At 47.1% G+C, this 20761-nt stretch overlaps 3 protein-coding genes and 1 non-coding gene across 11 annotated transcripts in view; 2 read left to right on the top strand and 2 right to left on the bottom strand.

Moving 5' to 3' along the window:
• The window catches only part of FSD2 (fibronectin type III and SPRY domain containing 2), a 42750-nt gene extending 29212 nt beyond the window's left edge, over positions 1-13538 (top strand). For all 3 annotated transcript variants that reach the window (XM_077873687.1, XM_077873681.1, XM_077873692.1), the window contains exons 10-13: positions 1853-1986; positions 4309-4441; positions 9385-9561; positions 11507-13538. In XM_077873687.1, the coding sequence (XP_077729813.1) occupies positions 1853-1986; positions 4309-4441; positions 9385-9561; positions 11507-11759 (697 nt within the window). In that variant the 3' untranslated portion in view covers positions 11760-13538. The remainder of the gene's footprint in view (positions 1-1852; positions 1987-4308; positions 4442-9384; positions 9562-11506) is intronic.
• WHAMM (WASP homolog associated with actin, golgi membranes and microtubules) overlaps positions 1-17912 on the bottom strand; it is a 69407-nt gene extending 51495 nt beyond the window's left edge. The window contains exons 1-3 of one of the 3 annotated variants that reach the window (XM_077873658.1): positions 17790-17912; positions 15159-15297; positions 13082-13117 (exon numbers count right to left, since the gene is read on the bottom strand). In XM_077873658.1, coding sequence (XP_077729784.1) covers positions 13082-13117; positions 15159-15293 — 171 coding nt within the window. In that variant the 5' untranslated portion in view covers positions 15294-15297; positions 17790-17912. The other 2 variants (XM_077873653.1, XM_077873666.1) reach the window with 2 other exon arrangements.
• Positions 13921-14048, bottom strand: LOC144304061 (small Cajal body-specific RNA 15). Its single transcript, XR_013371049.1, has one exon.
• Positions 17306-20761, top strand: part of LOC144298604 (uncharacterized) — a 32097-nt gene continuing 28641 nt past the window's right edge. The window contains exons 1-2 of one of the 4 annotated variants that reach the window (XM_077873739.1): positions 17306-17963; positions 18449-18511. The gene's annotated coding sequence lies outside the window, so the exon portion shown is untranslated. The other 3 variants (XM_077873754.1, XM_077873746.1, XM_077873761.1) reach the window with 3 other exon arrangements.

Below are 20761 nucleotides of genomic sequence, written 5' to 3'. Positions count from 1 at the left end.
AAAAGTATTGTGGGTGTAGGTGGTGCTGTGTCCTGTGCTGGGGTACCCCACAGAGCTGGCCATCAAGCGGGGGCAAATAGAAAAACAAGAAAACAAGCAAGCGTATGGGGGTGCTGGAGAAACCGAAAGAACCACCAGGCTGGAATTTACAGGAGAGGGAGAGCATCCTGAGGCAAAACGAGAGGTTAGAGTTCAGCATACAAAGAACCTCATGTCTATGGAGGAAGGCCGTCGGAAGGCTCATATCGCCCCAGGCTGGTGGAGCTGAACGTGTTCACAGGCGGATGAGGGCTGGACTCAGCACGCACAGGGTGCCCGCAGATCCCACAAGCATGCAGCTGTGTGCAGTGGGGGACAAATGGACGCACCTCTGGTTCACTACTGGGCAGTCCTGGAATTTGTGGAAAGGGAATGAACCATCCGGGCAGCCCAGGACCAGCCACCACCACCAGGGCTCTGGAGAGAGGGAGGAGGCAGGGTTGGTGTCAACTGCTAGGAAGGACGGATTCTTCTATGCTGAATGTAGGCTTGGAGCCTGGCCATCTATCCTGAGCACCCTCTGCTCCTGGTAGAATCCATGCATCCACAGCCACATCAGGGTTACTTCCAGAGATACTCAGGAATGAGGCGGAAGTGGCCCAACAGCTCTGGCCACCTGAATGATCCGGATTTTCTTTGCAATCTGTGCTGATACTTTAGGAGCACCTGACGCCTGGGACCAGCCCATAATGATGGGGGTCACCAGAAGGCTGGTCGGTGACTGAGGTGACCTGGGGTGGTCCCTGTTCTCTAGTACAAACCTAAGCATCTTGAAGAAAAGACAAAATCCCTTCCTAGGCTAGGCCTTTCCTGCATCTGGAGCTCATCTTGTACCAGCTTCTCTTCCCTCTCTGGGTCCAGCCACACTGTCCTATTTTAGTTCTCCTACTTCCCGTGCTCTTTCCTGCCACGTGCTGTGTGACTCCATGTAGGACACTCCTGTCCCCATTTCATCCTAGTTACTTCCAAGTCATTCTCCAGGTCTCAGCTCAGAAGTCACCTCTCCAGCATCATGCACCCTGTGGTATGCCATCACCATGTCACGGTTACCACCTTACATTTTCTCCAGTGATGGCTTGAGGGGTGCCTCTCTACCCATCCAGACTGTAGCTCTGTGAGGGCAAGACTACATTCAGTTTTCCCCAGAGCCTCCCTCTATGGTGCCTGGAGCCTAAGGTGTCTGGTTAATATTAATTGGATGAAGTGTGAAAGTGCCCCTCTGGCCTGGAGCTGCAGCCTTCAGGATGACCTGGACACCCAGGCCTCAGGGTGAGGGTGTTGAATTCGTGAACAGGCATCACCCCAAAGTCTTCTCTCTCCCCCTGGGCTGAAATGGGTTTAACAATTGCAGGAATAGTCAGTGGCAATTAGGGGTGTGTATTGTGTGTTGTAGAATTTAAATACATCGGGTTGTTCCCAGGGGGCTTCTGTCTGTTTATAAACACAGACTGAGGCCTGGTCGGGGCCCAGAGCTGGGCTTCGGGAGGTGGTCCTCAGCCCCTGCCCGCAGGGGGGTTCTGACCCATCAGACAGCTGGGGGCACGCCGCATCCCCCCTCTTGCCTGCCTCCACAGACACGGCATCAGAGGCCAAGCGTGGCTCGAGGTGCCTGGGACACCAGAGTCAGGAACCCGGAGGCAAAAGAGACCAAACACAAGGAGTGACAAAGAACAAGGAAAGTGGGAGGAAACACTCCTGGCTGTGCTGCTGTTGGTGGGAGGACAGGGGTGTGAGGCTGGGTTTACACTCTCGGCTTGGAAACTGGCCGCCAGGCCCCACCGTTCAGTAACTGCAGCCCTGCCTTTTTGCCCAGGTCAGTTGTGGGCATCCCCACTTGCGAGTCCCTGGTGCAGTTGCATCCCAGGCAGAGCTACACGGTCTACGTGCGAGCCCTCAACATGGGGGGGCCCAGTGCAAGGAGCGACCCCGTGACGATCTACACCACTGGTACGTGCCCAGGCCGCACGCTCCCTAGGACCTAAGGGAGCCACTCTGTGGGAGGCCAGTGCTGCATGACTTGGCTGGAAAATGTGGCAAGTCAGGCCAGGAAGGGAGTCAGGGGATAGAGGCCCCGTGGTCCCACTCTATAGACGGGAGTACTCAGGCCCAACTCAGAGCAGTTTGGTGGCAAAGCAAACGTTAGCACTCAGGGGTTTTCTCCATGTCCTCAGGTAGACTAGAGGCTTGTCAGCCAGATCTGGGGGGTCCAGACACCTCACAGCTCACTCAGGCCACATACTACCCTTGGGATGGCGTCTTTATTCCCAGCAAGAGCTGCTGGCCTTGGCTTGTCTCCTGTTCTTGCTTTCAGCCCAAGAATCTCCCACCCACCACAGGCCCAGCTTGGACCTGGCTGCTCAGCCTCTCCCTACACCCTGTCTGGCCCTGATGGGTGCCCACACCCCCCAAGCCCCAGCCACTTCCCCTTCTTACTTGCCGTACTCCTGTCATGTGACTATCATGTGTCCTGTCCAGATCCTAAATGAGCAGTGACATCACCAGCAACATTCCATACCTCCGCTTTCCTGGCAGTGCTTAGCTGTGGGTTCTGAGCTCTGTCATGGTGCACTGGAGCCCAGTGGCTCTCCCCACACAGCACAGAGCCAGTCCAGCTCAGCCGGCTGACTGGGTGGCCGGCAGGTAGGAAGCAGAAGCAGGGAGCTAGGTCTGGGCTCTGAGGATGACATACTCTTGACTGGGATCGTTCCCTAAGGAACATTGTGTCATTTGTCCTCATTTCCAATGCTAGGAGGAAAGGTGTGTGATTAATTCCCACGGTGTTTCTTCCACGCAGATGGGAAAAACAAGCTGAGTGGCCACCAAAGGCCCCAGAGCTGGTGCAGGCTAGTGCTGGGATTAGGACTCCGGTTTTTCTGTTCTGTTGGCCTGGGGCCTGCCTTTACTTGGCTGGCCCTTCTCATTTTCTGTGCTGACCTAGTGTTTTGAAATGTCAAATTCTGGCTGTTTCAGTAAAAGAGAACAGAGCAAAAGGTACAGACAGTTCTTGATTACTCAGTCATCTCTGAATTAGTTTGTTCATATAATTCTTTTTAAGAGTGTATTTATGGAAGAAGGGGTGCCTGAGCGGCTCAGTCAGCTTAGCATCAAACTTTTCACCTCAGCTTAGGTCTTGAGCTCAGGGTCGTGAGGTCAAGCTCCGCATTGGGCTTTTATTTATTTTTTAAAGATTTTATTTATTTATTCATGAGAGAGAGAGAGAGGGGGAGAGACACAGGCAGAGGGAGAAGCAGGCTCCATGCGGGGAGCCCAATGCAGGACTCATTTCTAGGACCCCAGCATCACGACCTGAGCCTCCACATTAGTCTCCCTGCTCGTGGAGAGCCTGCTTCTCCCTCTCCCTCTGCCCCTGTCCCTGCTCATGCTGTCTTTCTCAAACAAATAAAAAAATCTTTTTTTTTTTTTTTATGCTCCTCTGTTAGAACTAGCACACCAGGAGCAAGGACCATGTGCTGCATCAGCTGGGGACAGTGGGGGTGGGGAAGACCTGGCCTGCCCCTTGCTGGAGAGTGCAGACAGTAAATGAAATTTCCAGTAGCAGCTAACTGTGAAAATAATTGTGAACAGCTTGATGGTGATGCCCAAACTCAGGTTTGAAATGAAGAGGAGTGACAGGATAGGAACTTGAGAAAAACAGAACTTGGTTAAGACACAGGAGTGTAGAATGAGTCACTGTGCTCTTATATGATGGATTTTTTACAAAATAATTTGTTAATCTATTCCGTACCACTTTGTGGCGAGCTTTGTTTCAACTGTGATTTGGGGAGGTCTCTCCCCCACAGCCTTAAGTGAAATGTTGAATTTTACTTCCTTTTGTCCAACTGATCATTAAGAATCCCAATTCCTATTTCCCCTGGCAGGTGGATTAGAGGCTCCTGTCTGCCTGCAGGCGTTTACAGCCTCCTGGTTAAGAACAAAGTCTCCGGAATCAGAGGGCCTAGGGATTCAAATTTGAGTTCTGTCATTTGCCTGTTCTTTTTAACAACCTGGTGCCTCGGTGTTTTCCTCTAGAAGTGCAAATGTAACAGCTGTTTCTAAGGGTAATTGTGAGGATTGAATGAGCTAAGACTTGCAGATCGCTAGCTGGGAGCAAGGCACAGGGACACCCCCCACCCCCGTGGGGGAGTAGCTGCCCCACTCATTAGTAATGGGGGGGGGGGCGGCGGGACCCCACAAGCCCAGGCTTCCCAGAGGAGCTGGCAGCAGTGATGGAGTGATGGGCTGGGTCTGCATGTGTTTCCGCCTTCGCAGGCAGCTGCTTTCACCTGAATGAGCACACCTGCCATCCCTGGCTGACCATCTCTGAAGACGGGTTGACTGTTGTGCGAAGCGAAAGGAAAACCCTCGCAAAGGAGCCGCTCCCTAGTAACACCCGGTTTACCAGGTACTTTGTTTGAGAAAGAGAGCATGAGCAGGGACAGGGGCAGAGAGAGAGAGAGAGAGAGAGAGAGAGAGAAAAGCAGGCTCTCCACTGAGCAGGGAGATGGATGTGGAGCTCGATCCCAGGACTCTGGGATCATGACCTGGGCTGAAGGCAGCCGTTTAACTGATTGAGTCACCCAGGTGCCCTGAATTTTTGAATATCTAGCAATTTTTGCTGATTCATGCTCATTTAAGGCTTTTATAAATACATTCCACTGGAATGTTCTGTGAACCTCCCTAATCCTTGCTGTAGTTCAGGGAAACATAGATTAGGACAGATGCCGCCTTGAAGATGGAAAGAGGCCCCAGAAATGGACATGGGGCGAGGGGTCTGGTGGGGAAGGGAGGCTGGGGAGGTGGAGAGCAAGGGTCTGGCTGGTGTGAGCTGAAGACACGTGGGCCTCTGAGGTTGTGTCCTGGGTGACTAAGCGGGGCAAGTCTGACCATGAAGCGGTGATGAGAGTCACACCGACAGGCAGCGGGAGAGCCAAGCAAGGAGGTAGGTCTCCCAGGGCTTGGCCCGCGCTCCCTCTCCTACACTGTGAAACCTTATTTTAAAATTCCTGATGAAGGGACACCTGGGTGGCTCAGTGGCTGAGCATCTGCCTTCAGCTCAGGTCATGATCCTAGGGTCCTGGGATCTAGTCCCACATCAGGCTCTCCGCAGGGAGCCTGCTTCTCCCTCTGCCTCTGTGTGTGTGTGTGTGTGTGTGTGTGTGTGTGTGTGTGTGTGTGTCATGAATAAATAAAATCATTAAAAAAATAAAACTCCTGATGAAAACCCAGGATGGAATCTGAGCTAGCATTGGTGGAAGAGACAGGGATTGTGCTAGTGCATGACCTGAGGGAGGGGTGGTCCTGCAAAGATGTGCGCCATCTGTCCAGATCTGTAGCTGTTTTCAGACCTTAGTGCTCAGTTCATGCTGAAACCATTTACTTATGCCTTCATTCTTTCTGAATACTAAAAGCAGACTTAAGTTAAGGGGCAAACATACATTACTGAAATAGAAAAGTCAAAGCAGTGGAAGAACACAGATAGGTTAAGTTCAAGAGCTAATTCCATTTCCAGGATTACACAATGAACGTGGCTCTCAGCCTCCCCAGAGTCAGGAAGAGAAGGTCCTGGTGGGTTGGATTTAGAGTCAGGAGTATCTTCCAAGGATGAAATGGGGCTCCCCTATGGGGGTCACAAAGGCCACTGATGCAAACTGTATCCAGCCTCCCTGCCCGGGTCCTAGACTATCCTGGGACTGGGGTTTTTACTGTGTGTGTATGTTAAGTACCTACTGTATGTAAGTGTCCGTGTGCCGTAACACAACCGCATGGGGTATAGTGAAAGCAACTTTATCCCTTCTCGCCTCTGCCCATTCAGCCCAGGGTTGGGGGGCATGGAGAGATGGAGAGGGATAAGAAGTGATAAAGGTCTTACCTGTATATAAAATAAAGATTATATATATAAATATTTTATTTATTTATTCATAAGAGACACAGAGAGAGGAAGAGACATAGGCAGAGGGAGAGGCAGGCTCCCTGTGGGGAACCCGATCCCAGGACCCCGGGATCATGATCTGAGTCACAGGCAGACATTCAACCGCTGGGTCACTCCAGTACCCCTTACCTGTGTTTAAAGAAAAAATTCAACTGAGCAGATTTTAAAGATATTCTTGGCTTTATTCACTGATTTATGAACTGGCCATCATCCAGTCTAGCAGGCGGAAAGGATCTCTAAGGAGCCGTCCAAAATGGAAGACCTTCATGGGCCGAGTGAGCAGGAACAAGGAAGTTATAAGTAGGCAAACAAGTGGGTGGTTGTGGCAGCTTCATTTCCTTCAGGGACAGCAGCGCCTATCAGGTATATCCTCACCAGTGCTCCTCAGGTGATGACTGGTGGTTTAAGATTCCATATCTGAGAGAGCTGAACTATAACTGAGTTGTCTCCGTTTGGTGACATGGGGCTTAGCGTAATGGACTCCATTTTGGGCTTGTTGTCCTGTTTTTAACCTGCTTGGTACCTGGCTGGTCCCAGGGTGGTATGTGTCTCACGCAGTCCCCTCCCCGTCGAGGCCCCTCACAACCCCTCAACTTCAGCACCCAGTGCTATAGCTCTAGTTCTACCAAGGTCTCCTGGGACCTCACAGGAAACTCTCTGGCAGGATCCTCTTGAGAACAATATAGAGACAGGTGTCCTCAGTGGGTTCCATTCACACCTGGTCCCCTGAAAACACACACCTTTGACCAGGCCACTGCTCCTTCACTGTGTGTGAACCATAGGAAAGCTCTCTGTGCAGACAGAGCCTCAAGCATCCTCAGCTCCAGCCCTTTTGGTGTTGCACTAAAAGTTGCAAAACAGTTTTTGGCTGCCGAGTCCTACATACGTGGTCTAGCACCTCACCTTGAAATATGGGAGAGCTCACCATCTATTGTTCTGTTCTTGGCTTTCTGGGGTCCAGTAAAGCAGAGTTAGTCCCATTTCAGTATCTTTTTACCGATGTATCTGTTGCCCTGTGAAACACCATGCTGTGTGCTGGGGACAAAGAGAAAAGGATGCTGTCCCTGCCCACCTGACTCAGACTGGCAAGCGGGGGAGACACATGTCAAAGACACACGTATGGAAGATAAGGTAGAAGTATGGACAGGGCATTGTAGGAGTCCCAAGGAGGAAGGCTTCCTGCAGGGGGAAGGACAAATGGTAGTCCTCCAGGCCAACGAGGCAGATCCAGTGTCTTACACCAACGACAGAAGCCAGAGAGACCGTCTGTATGGAGCATGATGAGCAGTTGAGTGTGTCAATGGTGTAGGGTCCATAATGAGAAGAGGTGGAAGATGAGGCAGGAAAGATGGAAACAAGTTTGGACCTTACCCTTCAGGTTGGGGAGAATTCAAGTAGGGGAAGTGACAGGATCAGATTTTTATTTGAAAAGGATCACACTGCGCGGTGAAGTGTGAACTGGGGATGTAGGGGAGAGTGGGTGGGGCACAGAGGACAAGGAGACCAGAGGGGAGGCTGCGGCAGCCCTGACAAAATCAGTAACAGGGTAGATGAGCCGAGCCAATGGACTCAGTAGATCCTTAGTGCATAAAACCAGCAAGGAGAGTGGCCAACTGGTTAAGGGAGGGGCAGGGGAGGGATGGGTCCAGGATTGTAATTTATGGAGTGCTTATCAAGTGACAGACTCGTTTCAAGTGCTTTCCACAATAGCCTCTGAGGTCCAAACCACGATCACTCCGGTTTACATAAGAAAATTAAGGCAGAGAGAAGTAAAGGAATGTGCCCAAGGATGTGCCCACACTGCCAGATAAGGGTTGGGGTCAGAATTAAACTAGAAGCTAAACTTGTAACACTGCATTATTCCTCTCCTAGTTTGCTGCCTGGGGGTTACTGGGTGGATAATGAGTCTATTAACCAAAATGGAGAAAACAAGTGGGGTAAATAACCCACGTGTTTGTGGTCAGTGGGAGGGGTAGGAATGGAGTAGTCCCGTTTGGGAAATTCTGAAAGAGACAGCAGGGAGTGGAGATGTGGGTCTGGAGCTTGAGGTAGAGACGCTTCGTTTTACAGAGGAGTTCCTTCACTTGCAGCCTCCTTCCCACAGCTTTGCTTGGCCTTCAGAACTTGGGGTCTGAGTACGTGAGGGTGATCTGGTTGCAACATGTCACCCTACAGATTGCCAGGGTTGGTGCAGCTGAGCTGGCTGATGAGGCAGGAGTCCCCTTGCTCCTCTGCTGCTCCCCTGTGCGAGCCTCCCAAAGCTGCAGGCTGGGTCGAAGAGGACCTTCCCTGATAGAGGATGTAGGAGTCAAGGTCAAGGTCACCCTGTCAAGGGTGTAGGAGTAGCTGTACTCACCTTCGAGAACCCCCCCCCCCCCAAACTCTCAAGGTCCTTTTGCAGGAGAATGTATGTAGTCAAGCTTCCAAGACTCCAGGCACATCCAAATGAGGCACTGCATGTCTGCAGTCTGCCTTTCTTTAAATAAGAGCTTGAGGTTTGAGTAGACATCATGTATTAATGACAGCTAAACAAATCTGCCATGGGATTTGGGGAGCCAGAGTTTGGCTAATGTAGGAGTCTCCTGCCGGAGGTGGAATATTTTGGAGATACTGATGTGGTCCAACTACCAACAAGAACCTTTCTCTAAAGAATGTTGTATTGTTGTAAAACAAAACAGAACTCTGACCTTTGTAAACCTAATTGTTCCTGGTAGCATCATTTGTGAGGAATTTGCCATTTGCTCCATTTGGGTCTGCCCCTGTGATGTGAATCCCTGTATTATGCTTGAAGCTGCCTGGAAGATATACATCACCTCACTGCCCCCCATGCTAGTGTCCTAGCACAAGCAGTGCTGACTAGGTCCTGAACTTCAAGCACGTGGTTCCCTGGACTATACGGAGTTCCTTGAGGTTTCAATCCCTTCCCCCACCCCTTTTTAAGGATTTTATTTATTTGAGAGAGAGCACGAGTGCACATATGGTCGGGGGTGGGAGGCAGAGGGAGGAGAAGCACTCTGTGCTGAGCAGGGAGCCTGATGCAGGACTCAGTCCCAAGACCCGGAGATGATGACCTGAGCTGAAGGCAGATGCTTAAGTGACTGAGCCAGCCAGGTGCCCACCCCCCCACCCTTTTCAACAAGTAATTCCAAACTTTTATTTTTGTACTACAAAGGCCAGTCATTTAAAAATGCACACAGCGGCTTTTCTATCCTGCCTCCATACCAGCAGGGTAATAATCCTCTTGTAATCATCAGCATCATGAACTGAGGGTGTGTCGCTTCACAAGGGAGGTGGTTCAGAACACCTACCTCCACATTTATAGACCACCTCCTACCGACCCCAACCACTGGGATCACTCACCTGCACAGCCAGGCTTGGGTCACCCCAAAGCACATGTTTCCACTTTCTAAACCCAGGTGTGTTGCTGTCATGGGGAATCTAATTCCAATCAGAGGGCGCCATTACTGGGAGGTGGAGGTGGATGAGCGTGTGGACTACACGGTGGGTGTGGCCTTTGAAGATGTCCCTAAACAGGACGACCTGGGAGCAAACTGCCTGTCTTGGTGCATGAGGCACAGATTTGCATCATCAAGGTAAAGTAAAATCTGGATACCCAGCATTAAAGTTTGTTTTGAAAGAAGAGATCAAGAGGTTTCACTAGCAATAATTAAGGCCTACAGTACGTTTCGTAAATCTTTTTAGGGTATTACAGGTCTCTTTACCCTTCTCCGTAAAGTCCAGATGAGAAGAGAAAGAGCAGCTTTGGGTACTTTTCTTTCGGATTAAAATAGCTAAAATTCACGGAGAGCTTGTTCTGTGCCAAGCACTGTTCCACACTCTTAAATGTGTACTAGCCCATTTACTTCTATTATCCCATTAAAAAAAAAAAAGCTATGCCTCATAACAGTCATGTCATCTATCCAATGTTTTCAGAGCTTAAAATCAAATCCAGGCAGTCTGGCTCCAAGGACAGCATTCTTAACCACTAAGTAATTGGTTTTTCATGTTGAACTTATGTTATTAAACGGATAGTTTGATCTGAAGCCCCAATTCCATCTTTGTAAGTGGGCAGAGGCTTAAAATAGTTATGGCTCATTCCAGTTTGCTTCTGCTGCTAAGCACTCTGTCCTCTATGCATGGACTAGTTCCAAAAAGAGGCCCCCAGTGGGGTGGACATTGTCAGACTTAGAAAGCCATCGTTGCAACCTCCCTTCACCTCAAAAATTGTAAAACCTATTTTCCTAGTACCTCTTCTACCACGGGGCCTCTGACCCTCGTTGGCTTGCTGAATCCTATTAACATTTGATCCGATGTTCTCTGCTCATGAGCCTCCATCATGGTTAAACACTATCTGTCATGCCCAAACGTATGTGGGAAGACCAGCTTGCCCCCTGTAAGATATCTGGATTAGAATGGACTTTACTGAGCCTCAGACCCAGTTTGAGGAATACAAATACCAGGCACTGAGCCAAATGGTTTATTTGGATCCTGCCTGAAATAAGACTAAAAATCAAAGTGTCCTCTCCTATAAAAGGAAAAATGAATGGCAGAGGAAAACAAGAGAGAGAATAAAGGAAGAGTAGGGGTCTGTGTATAGTGGAAAGGGTGGGAAGTCAGAGGACAGAAGAGGATGGGAACATGAGATGGCATGAAAAAGGACAAGAGCCGAGCACTGGAGCCAGAGCAATTTCTTGCAGTCCCATCTTCGAAAGACACATGAGAGAGGGACCGAGTTACAAGTGGAGGGTGAGGGCTGGGTATCTTAGCTGATTCGTATTTCTTGCTTTAGTCTTGACTCTACTGTGGTGGGAGGAGGTAGAGGGAAGAGTGGCTTCTTAGTTAAGGAAAGGAGCAGCAGAGGGGAAGATGAGGTGACTCGTGCTGGAGACAGGCTGGCTTGGCCTGATGCACTGAAGGCTATTCCAAGTGCTCCTCCCAGGCATGTGGACCAGCGTGCTGCTGCTGAGCTCTGCAAATGTCTGCACATAGCAGGGGTAGGAAGTTCCTGTGGCTGGTTTCAGTTCAGGCCATTCTTCAAAGCACAAAGGACACAGAGCCTGGCGAGAGGGTACTGCAGTGAATGGAGACGGCCCCCAGGGGGCCCTGCTAAGGCTGAAGGTTTGAGAATGGTGCCTTAGTGAGTGCTTGCTTGTGCACAGATTCTACCAAGAGGCTCATTTTATTCCATGAAAGATCATGAGGCTGCCTGTTTCAAATGTCTTTATTACAAAGGTTTTATACATCTGAACCTTAAAAATCTAAATTTCCAAAACACCTATATCTATACAAATTTTTATGTAGTAAGAATTTATGTTACTGTACCTAAGTATTTTAGGTTAACAGATTGCTTGAAAACAAATGGAGTTAAAAAATAAAAGTCTCTTAGGACAAATTTTAGAAAAGATAATTTTGGAAAGGGTAATCAGTTAAAAAAATAACATAAGCATAGGAGTATATGAATAAAATTAATATGAAATGTTCTGCAAATAATCCAGACAGAATTTCTGAAACTTTGTTGTATCAACATTTAATTTTCAGGCATAAGTATGAGTTCCTGCATAACAAGATGACTCCAGACATAAGAATAACGGTGTCCCCCAGGAAGATTGGCATTCTGTTAGACTATGAAAATTCAAAATTGTCATTTTTCAATGCGGACATTTCTCAGCATCTATACACATTCAGCTGTCAGTTCTACTGCTTTGTGCATCCGTGTTTTTCTTTGGAAAAGCCTGGGTGTCTGAAGATACATAATGGCATTGCAATGCCAAAGCATGTTGCTTTCTATTAGACCATTTTGATCCCCGACTTCCGTACCTACCCCTCTCAGCCACTCACCCCTCGACTGGTTGGACTTGGCATTCAGGCACCATGCACCAAGCACAACTTATGGCTCACATTCTCACCTGGCAGACTAGTGCACTGACACTTATCTCACCTGACCTGGATTCCAGTCCTGTGCACTGCCGCCTGTGTGAGATAGGCTGGTCATTACTAGGCCCGGCTGTAAAACGAGAGCTCAGCCAACATGAACCCAGAGGTCTTTCAAGTTGTCATATTGTACACATCTATTGTTTATATGCAAAGTTACCTGAATCTCCAAGGCCTTCAGAGCTCGGGATGAGGGGCAGTGGAAAGGAAGGGAAAAGATGCATAAGTGTTAATGGCTGCAGCACATCTGTAACATGTCACTAGCACCAGTAACAGACTTGAGGAGGCAGGGAGCTGTCCCCAACCAGAACCAGGGAAGCCATGGACCAGCACCACCTAACCAGATGTGCCTTCCCCTCTCCTATCTTCCCGGCAGTTAACGGCACTGCAATGAGCACTCTGAACACCCCGTTCCGAGGACTTACCCCACTTAAACTTTGAAATGACCTCTACCAGGCCCAATTCCATGAAGGCAGGCAGTGTTTTATTCATCATTCAACCCCTAATGGCTAACATGTCACAAACAGGTACACACCACATATAGACTAAATTAGTATCTTCTTCATCCAACCACTGCTCTGCCTATTGATATTAACAGCAGCTCAGATACTTGAATTAACAAGTCACCTTGATGATCTCACAGCTCCTTATGTGTACACACACGACTGCCCTGCCAAGCTGGATCACTACCCAGAAATAAGGAAAGTATAGCCAATGAAGCACAGAGATAGTTCAAGTTATAGACACATGTGTGTATTCAAAACTGTTCTCAGCTACCAACATAGAAACTGCCAGGTAGGAAGTAGGATATCATAGGCAAGCCTGAATTCAGGATTCTAACAGGCTTTATGGAATATTTCACATGTAATACGAACATGAATAAAATGATAAAAACTTAACACCTATAAGGTTTAAGTGACATTTTTATTTGACCAAGAAAAAAATAATCTAGAATTGCCACTGACCATTAACATTTAAGATCCACTTAAGGCAGATGACCAGCTTAAAGCATCACAATTATTCTGCATAAAGAACTTTTGATTAAACATGTTTCTTCTACAAGAAGAAAAAAAAACAAGTCTAGAACAGAACCAAACAAAACGTTTTCTGTAAAATATTCCAATTCCTAAAATACCATGAATAATCTACTGAAATTAAATTTCAACAAGGGGCAGGATTTACCTCAAGGCCATGTTCACCAGCAACCTGCCGATAAATCTGTTAAAAGACAAAACAAAAAAAACTATTTTTAAAAGTCAGATCATTATAGCTGCAATCCCTGGCTCTGCAGTTAAAACATGTCAATCTGTTCCTACCTGTATCACTTTATAACCCTTGAGCAAGTTATTAACATAAGCTTAGGCTTCCCTCAATAAAGGGGAACAAGAATATGGAGAATAACCACAGAATCCTAGTGTAAACTAACATGGGCTTAGTAATTCAGAATAGTCAGATTTTAAGACACCTGGTGAAGGGACTGGAAAGTTGGTTTGGAGACTTGAGATATAAGATGACATTGGTTCCTGGTAAAATTAAATTGCCTTTTTTGGAAAAGTGTATGTTTAATAGTTGACTTCCTGCTGGTTCAGACAATGATATGCAATCACTTGTACACATCCAATAAAATATTTCAGAAGCACATGCTTGGTGATCAGTATAAAGCAGAGAGATTACATGGGTACCAAGGCCTTTTCTTTAAGACTTCTCATCCTCCAGTATTTGTCAGAATCCTAACTCACATGGCTCACACGCTGGCAGTTGCTCTGGAGCACAGTTCACTGTGACACAGCATTCTGTAAACGGGACTGTGCTGGTCTCTGTCCAAGGAGGCTCATCTAACCAGAAAACCCTCTGAAGGCTGCGCTCCAGGAGAGGACCTGTCCTCCACTTCTTGAACAACTTCTCCAATTTCCAGTCACCTTCCCACCAGTACAATGAGAGTCTCATGGGTTCACTACCTTCTCCCACCCTTTCCAATCTCTTAATTTACTGTTCCTATTTTCCAATGCAAAGTATGTAATTGCTGTTGGTAGATTAAGTAGGTCTTGAATTTATTTTGCTAACAAGACCTGTTCTATCTACCTTTTCCTTTAGGAGGCTAATAGCAGAGTTGGCTTGACTTCAAGGACTCTGTTTTCTTAGTCTCCAGACAACCAAGTCCAGTTTTTAAGACACACTGTCCTGTAGTGTGTTGAGACATGAAAGGAATAGTAATGGACTACTTTTAGGTAATTGATTACTTTTCAAGTTTTCAGAGATTTGAACTCTTACATACACATGCTTCACTGCAAACAATGGTTAAGGAATCTAAGTGTAAGATGAGAGTTGGTGATTTGGGAAGAAGACTCCAACCAGTCAGCATCTTCTCTGTCAGCAAGTCTCCTAGAAGGAGCATGACAATGAGCTGGGTACAATGCCCCAAGTTAGGAATTACTTTAGAGTTGCTACTGCACAGGTGGTAGTTCTTGTCACATATATCATGTCCCACTACTTCACTGCTTGTTTCCTGCTACCCTCAATCCCAGGAAAAAATTATGCCACATTCACGGATTGCTTTCTCTTCATTCTCCCAGACTTTGACAGATCAGGTTTTTCTGCTCCATTTCCATCTTAATCAAATCCCGGTGGAATTAAACTATCATTGATTTGAATTGTGGCAATTCAACTATACAGCATGCAGCTCAAACAACATGCACCCACGCAGATAGAGCCAATAAAAATGCTTTTGTAATAGGAACTCGGATTCTAATTTTGTTGTTCCTCCATGCTCATTCCTAGGCTTAAGAGATACCCTTAAATTAAAAAAGACTGGTTTGGAGACAAGACTATAATCCATTCACTGGGAAAGCACTCAGTCAACAAAACTGAGGTTTCCCAGCTGTGCATTTCAACAAAGGAACTTAGTTTTTAGAGGTGGATTTCCTGAGTACATTCATTACTTCTTGGTAAACTTGTCATGTTACTCTGCCACTCAAAGTTTCCTACCCTCTGACTTCTTTTATATCCCAAACACCCAACCAATTATATATCCCTTGTCCAACCAAGGGGGAGATGGACAAGGAGAAGGAAAACAAGAGAAGCACCATCCAAAAGTAAGGACAGACCTCTGAAGAAAGGTGTAACATACTTGCTTGATACTATCTTTGTAAAATCTACAATTTACAAAAAAGCCACAGATCCCTAGGCACCTGGATCGGACGTACCCTTTCTTGCCCACCTAATTCCTCCCCTCCCAGGCTGAGGTCAGTGCCACACTCACCTCTGAGTGGCACACTGTAACTACTGACCTATGTCTGCTCCACTTGACAAAAATGAAAGGCAGGAACTGTATCTTCCTAATCTCTGAATGATCAGAACACGGAAGCAATGGCATTCTGCTTTCAGAAGAGCTCATAAACCTGAAAAGAGGTAAGAGACATCCAATTGTCTTCCAAATTAAAAGAAAATCTCTTCATCAGAAAGCAAAGCACTTTCAAATTGCAGGTGATGGGTGGGGAGGAGACAAAAAATACAGTGTGATTCTCAACCTTTCTTCTGTCCCAATACACCTGAAGGATCTTACCCACACAACCCCATTTAATAACAGTGACTTCTAACTTGGGAAGCTTGGGAGGGGGCTTATCTGATGTGAGGAAGATGTATGTGGTTTAGGATGCTTCCTTCCCATCACTGCAAGAGATCTCTAACACTCACATTTAATATTATAGTTTTGACTATTCTTAAGAGCCCAAAGTCTACAACATACATGTTTTAAATGTTCTGAAACATCAGTAAAGCTGATAAGTGGAAGTTAGGGCCTTCAAAGCCTGATCTGAAAGCACACCACACCATGACTCTCTACGGTCTTAGAATCTAAGACTTTCATGGAGAAATGATATACTGAAAAGGTAATGATAACCCCAGGGACTTATAAAAACCACAGGCTAAACCTTCTCAAATGTCAAGTGTCTTTTAAAAATCATTTTACGGGAGAGACTTGCTCACCCCCAGAAAATTATAGCCAAACTTCTCTGTATCAGGTATAGGGTGAAAATCCTACATAGATGAAAATCCTACAAAATCCTACAAATGAGGCACCTCTCATTCTTGAAATCTCATCCCTTCCTAAAAAGCTGACAGAATTTTCAGATCCTAGGTTTCATTATTTTAAAATTATTTCATTATTGGAAAACTACGTTCCCAGCCCTTAAAGAATCTCAAGCCAATCTCTCCAAAATAACCACATATAACTATCTACCAAGGATTTCTGTCAAGTAAAAGGCACTTTCAACATTACCTACTTCTGTAATAATTATTGAATTCATTAGTGAGTACATTTCTGTGCAGTTACTAATCCACTGAAGTCTCGAGTTCTGGAAGTGAGAGATGAGAGGTGCAGACTGTAACCTGCTGTGGTCCCAGGTGGTGAAGGTGAGCAAGAGTTAAATGGCCAGGGGAATGAGTGGTGTAGAAACTGCCTACAGCCTGTGCATGTCCAAATCCACTCAATGGGTGGAGTCTCTCCTTAGCCCTGACTCTCTAGAAGTTAGTCTGAACCACTGTCTGAAGCACTATACAAATCAATGAGATGAAAAGAACACAAAATGGATAATGTGTTCCTCGTGCCTGGAATTATACATGTCCTGGAAATAAAAGATCCTTTCTTGTTACTGCATTTTTAAGGTAATACTTCTGCTCGTGTCACCACCACTTGCAATTGCAATCATGTCTACATCATCTCAGATTTCTTTGGACCATTTGCCCAGAGCAGTTGTTCTGTTGGGTGTGGTTCTTGTGGGGGCCCCTGAGACCCTTTTAGAGGCTTAGTCAGGTCACAACTACTTTCATGATAATACTGAGACATTATTTGCCCTTTCACTCTTATTCCACGAACCTACAGAGCAGAGTTTAACCAGAGGCTACATGCATGTGAGGACATTCATAACTCTGACAACAGTATATGCTTGTATATTCTTGTGTTTAAAACCTGTCTCAGTTTTAATCTCCAACACTAAAAATACTGATATATAGATAGAGCTATCTATATATCTCTCACATAAAAAGCTCTTTGGAGGGGATCCCTGAGTGGCTCAGGGGTTTAGCTCCTGCCTTTGGCCCGGGGGGCGTGATCCCTGAGTCCCAAGATCGAGTCCCGCATCAGGCTCCCCGCATGGAGCCTGCTTCTCCCTCTGCCTGTGTCTCTGCCTCTCTCAAGAATAGATAAAATCTTAAGGAAAAAAAAAAAAAAAAAAGATGTGGAGGACAGAAGTCTAGGCTGGAAACGAAGAAATCTCACCCCTAGTCCTGCCTCTGTCACTGACCGGCTCGGCGACCTTTCAGCCCGCCTCCTCTCACTATATGCCTTCAATTTAAACTGAACCGAGGTGGGGAGGGCCCAGATGGCTCTTCCTCCTCTGACACCGAATGACCTCCCCGGCGGATTCAGGAAGCTTAAAAATGACCAGCCGGCCGGGCATGTTTCCACATTAACGCAACAGGTGCCGCTGCCTCAAGCAGGAGCCACCGATTCAGACCGTCCGATTCTTACCGGCCCTGGCGTCGCAGCCCTGGGCGACCCAGGCCACCACTTCTGTGAAAGTCACCTGCTGCATTATTCCTCCTTAAACCTCACGCTGAGCGGGTACTTCTCCTTTCCGCATATACCCCCACCGCAGCTCCGTGAACCACCGCGCTTGTTTTTCTTCAAACGAAGTCAAGAAAGCTGAGCACCAAGAACGAGCCCCAGCACGTTGGTGTCGCGGACCCCGCGACAGATACGCCGACCTCTCACCTCTACGCCGGCTCCCCACCAAACTCCCCCGACACACCAGCCAGTCTGCCTACTAGAGGGCCGATGTAGCCCGCCCGGCCGGTGGCCACAGAACCGCCTCACACTACGGTACAGACGCACCTAGCCCTCCCTCGTGGGGGCGCGGGGCAGCACCTTCTCTCTCCTTCCGGTGGGAAAGAGCCTTTTCCGGTTTCCGGGAGTGGAGGGGAAGTCCCTCCTCCCACGCGTCACCGTAACTCAGCGGGACGCGCTGACGTACCACGGATGCGCCCGCGGACGCGCGTGAGTGATGTGGTAGGTGGACAGGAGAGGCTCCTGAACGGGCCCCGGTCGCTACTGCTGGGTCTGCGGTGGGGAATGGGAGGGGGCTGAGCTGTACAGCGGGGCCTGGGAGAGCTGCTCCGAGACTCCCATCTCCTCAAGAACCCCGCCGTTCCTCCCTGAGCGTCCGTTCGAGGCCCTTCCCCAGCCAGCTGCCCCGTGTTTTACTTACTTTCCGACCTCAGTTTACCTGCGTGGCCGCCTACCTTGCATCGTGATGGTGACCACTTAGCATTGGCTGTCAGTCCGTCGTCTCATGGCCGGAGCTCATAAACGTCTGTGGATTCCTGCTGCTGCTTCCGGAAGCCCGCGTCAGGAACTGGGCTGGGGACACGGCGCTGTTGGGGTTGGGATGATAAATTCCAAATTAAAATTGCCATTGTTTTAGTTTCCTAGGGCTGCCCTATCGAAGTATCACTAATTGGGTGGCTTAGAGCAGCGTGTTTGCTCTCTTACAGTTCTGGAACCCAGAAGTCCGAAATGAAGATGTCAGCAGGATCATGTTTACCCTGAAATGCTGGGTAAAATGCTTCCTTGCCTTTTCCCAGTTCCTGGTGGTGACCAGACATCCCAGGAGTTCTTTGGCTTGTTAACTGCATCGCTCAGATCTTTTTTTTTTTTTTAAGATGTTATTTATTTATTCATGAGATACAGAGAGAGAGAGGCAGAAACACAGGCAGAGGGAGGAGCAGGTTCCACGCAGGGAGCCTGACGTGGGACTCGATCCCAGGTCTCCAGGATCAGGCCCTGGGCTGAAGGCAGGCGCCAAACCGCTGAGCCACTGGGGCTGCCCCATTGCTCGGATCTTTTAACTGTTCCAATACGATGTTTTTTCTGTGTTTCTGTCTCTGTTTCTTTATTTTTAAGATTTTTTTTGTGTGTGAGAGAGCGTGTTCACAAGAGTGGTGGGGGATGAGGGAGGAGCGGAGTAGGGTGAGGGGAAGAGAGAATCTCAAGCAGATGGCCTACTGAGTGTGGAGCCCAGTGCAGGGCTCCATCTCATAACCCTGAGATCCTGACCTGAGCCAAAATCAAGAGTTGAGTGTTGAATGAACTGAGCCACCCAGATGCCCAGTCTCTGTTTCTTTAAAAGGACAAAGTCCTCTTAGACAAAGGACCACCCTACTGTGGTATAACCTGGTCTTACCTAATTACATTTGCAATGACCATGTTTCCAGATCAAGTCACATTCTAAGGTTCTGGGAAGGACCTGAATTTTGGGGGGGTGACACTGGCCAACCTCATGTAGCTGTCAGCCTTAAGAAGTTGGCAGGCTGGGCAGCCCCGGTGGCTCAGCGGTTTAGTGCCGCCTTCAGCCTGGGGTGTGATCCTGGAGACGCAGGATCGAGTCCCATGTCGGGCTCCCTGCATGGAGCCTGCTTCTCCCTCTGCCTGTGTCTCTGCCTCTCTCTCTCTCTCTCTCTGTGTGTGTGTCTGTCATGAATAAATAAATAAATAATGTTAAAAAAAAAAAAAGAAGTTGGCAGGCCATGGGGCACCTGGGTGGCTTGGTGGTTGAGCATCTGCCTTGGGCTCGGATTGCCATCCCAGGGTCCTGGGATCAAGTTCCACATCGGGCTCCTGCTTCTCCCTCTGCCTGTGTCTGGTTCTCTCTGTGTGTCTCTGGTGAATAAATAAATAACATCTTTTTAAAAGAAGGAGAAGGGGGATCCTTGGGTGGCTCAGCGGTTTAACACCTGCCTTCAGCTCAGGGTGTGGTCCTGGAGTCCCGGGATTGAGTCCCACATCGGGCTCCTGGTGCATGGAGCCTGCTTCTCCCTCTGCCTGTGTCTCTGCCTCTCTTTCTCTCTGTGTGACTATCATAAATAAATAAAAATTAAAAAAAATAAATAAATAAAATAAGTAGTAAATCAAAGTGTTTTTGGCAGAGGAGCTGTGCTTTGAAGATTAATTAGCATCGTGAGTCAAATATACTTTGTGTTACTTAGTCCATTTTAAGAAGTCTTAAGTCCTTTTCTCTGAGCATATCTTGCTATTTTTCATCCTGGTGTCTCTGCTCTTGCTGTCCCTTATTCCTGGAGCCCTGCCATCAAGGAGAGTTCTGCAACTCATTTTATAATGTTTGCATCCTGTGATGCTGAAACTGACAAAGATAGCACAAGAAGAAAAAGCTACCAAACTCTCATAAATACAAAGCCCTGTAATAAAGTATTAGTAAAGTCAATCGTGCCTTCCATCTAGAACAAAAAAGGTTTTATCCCAGAAATGATTTAACATTAGAAAGCCTGTTTCTATAAATCAGTTTTAGTAGTTTAAATCTATATGATCATTTCAATTGATAAAAGTGTTTTTTGAAAATATTCAATACCTCCTTTGAAAACACTTAACAGAATGAGAATAGACAAATAGCAACTTGATAAAAGGCACTTAAAAGAAATGATAGTGAATTTCATACTTAATGATAAAACAGTAGAAACATTCCATTAAACTCAGGAAGAAATGGAATATTTACCTTCACTAATATTAAACACTGTGCTAGCATTTCTAGCCGGAACAATAAAAACAAGAATGGGACAAAATGTTAGGAAAAGTGAAGGTACTATTTTTAGATGATGTGATTTTATTTCTAGAAAGTGGAAAAGAATGAAATTACAAATTACTAGAACTAATTAAGTGGTTCAGCAAGGTGGCCAAATAAATTACATACAGAAACTCAAGTTTTTCTTATATGCCAGTTATAAAGTAGGGGGGAAAAATAACCAAATATGAATGTACTGCACAAAAGAGGCTTTTTATGAGAAATAAGTATT

This window comes from Canis aureus, chromosome 2 (assembly GCF_053574225.1).
Source record: "Canis aureus isolate CA01 chromosome 2, VMU_Caureus_v.1.0, whole genome shotgun sequence".
Lineage (NCBI taxonomy): Eukaryota > Metazoa > Chordata > Mammalia > Carnivora > Canidae > Canis > Canis aureus.
This window is presented reverse-complemented; position numbering and strand designations above follow the sequence as displayed.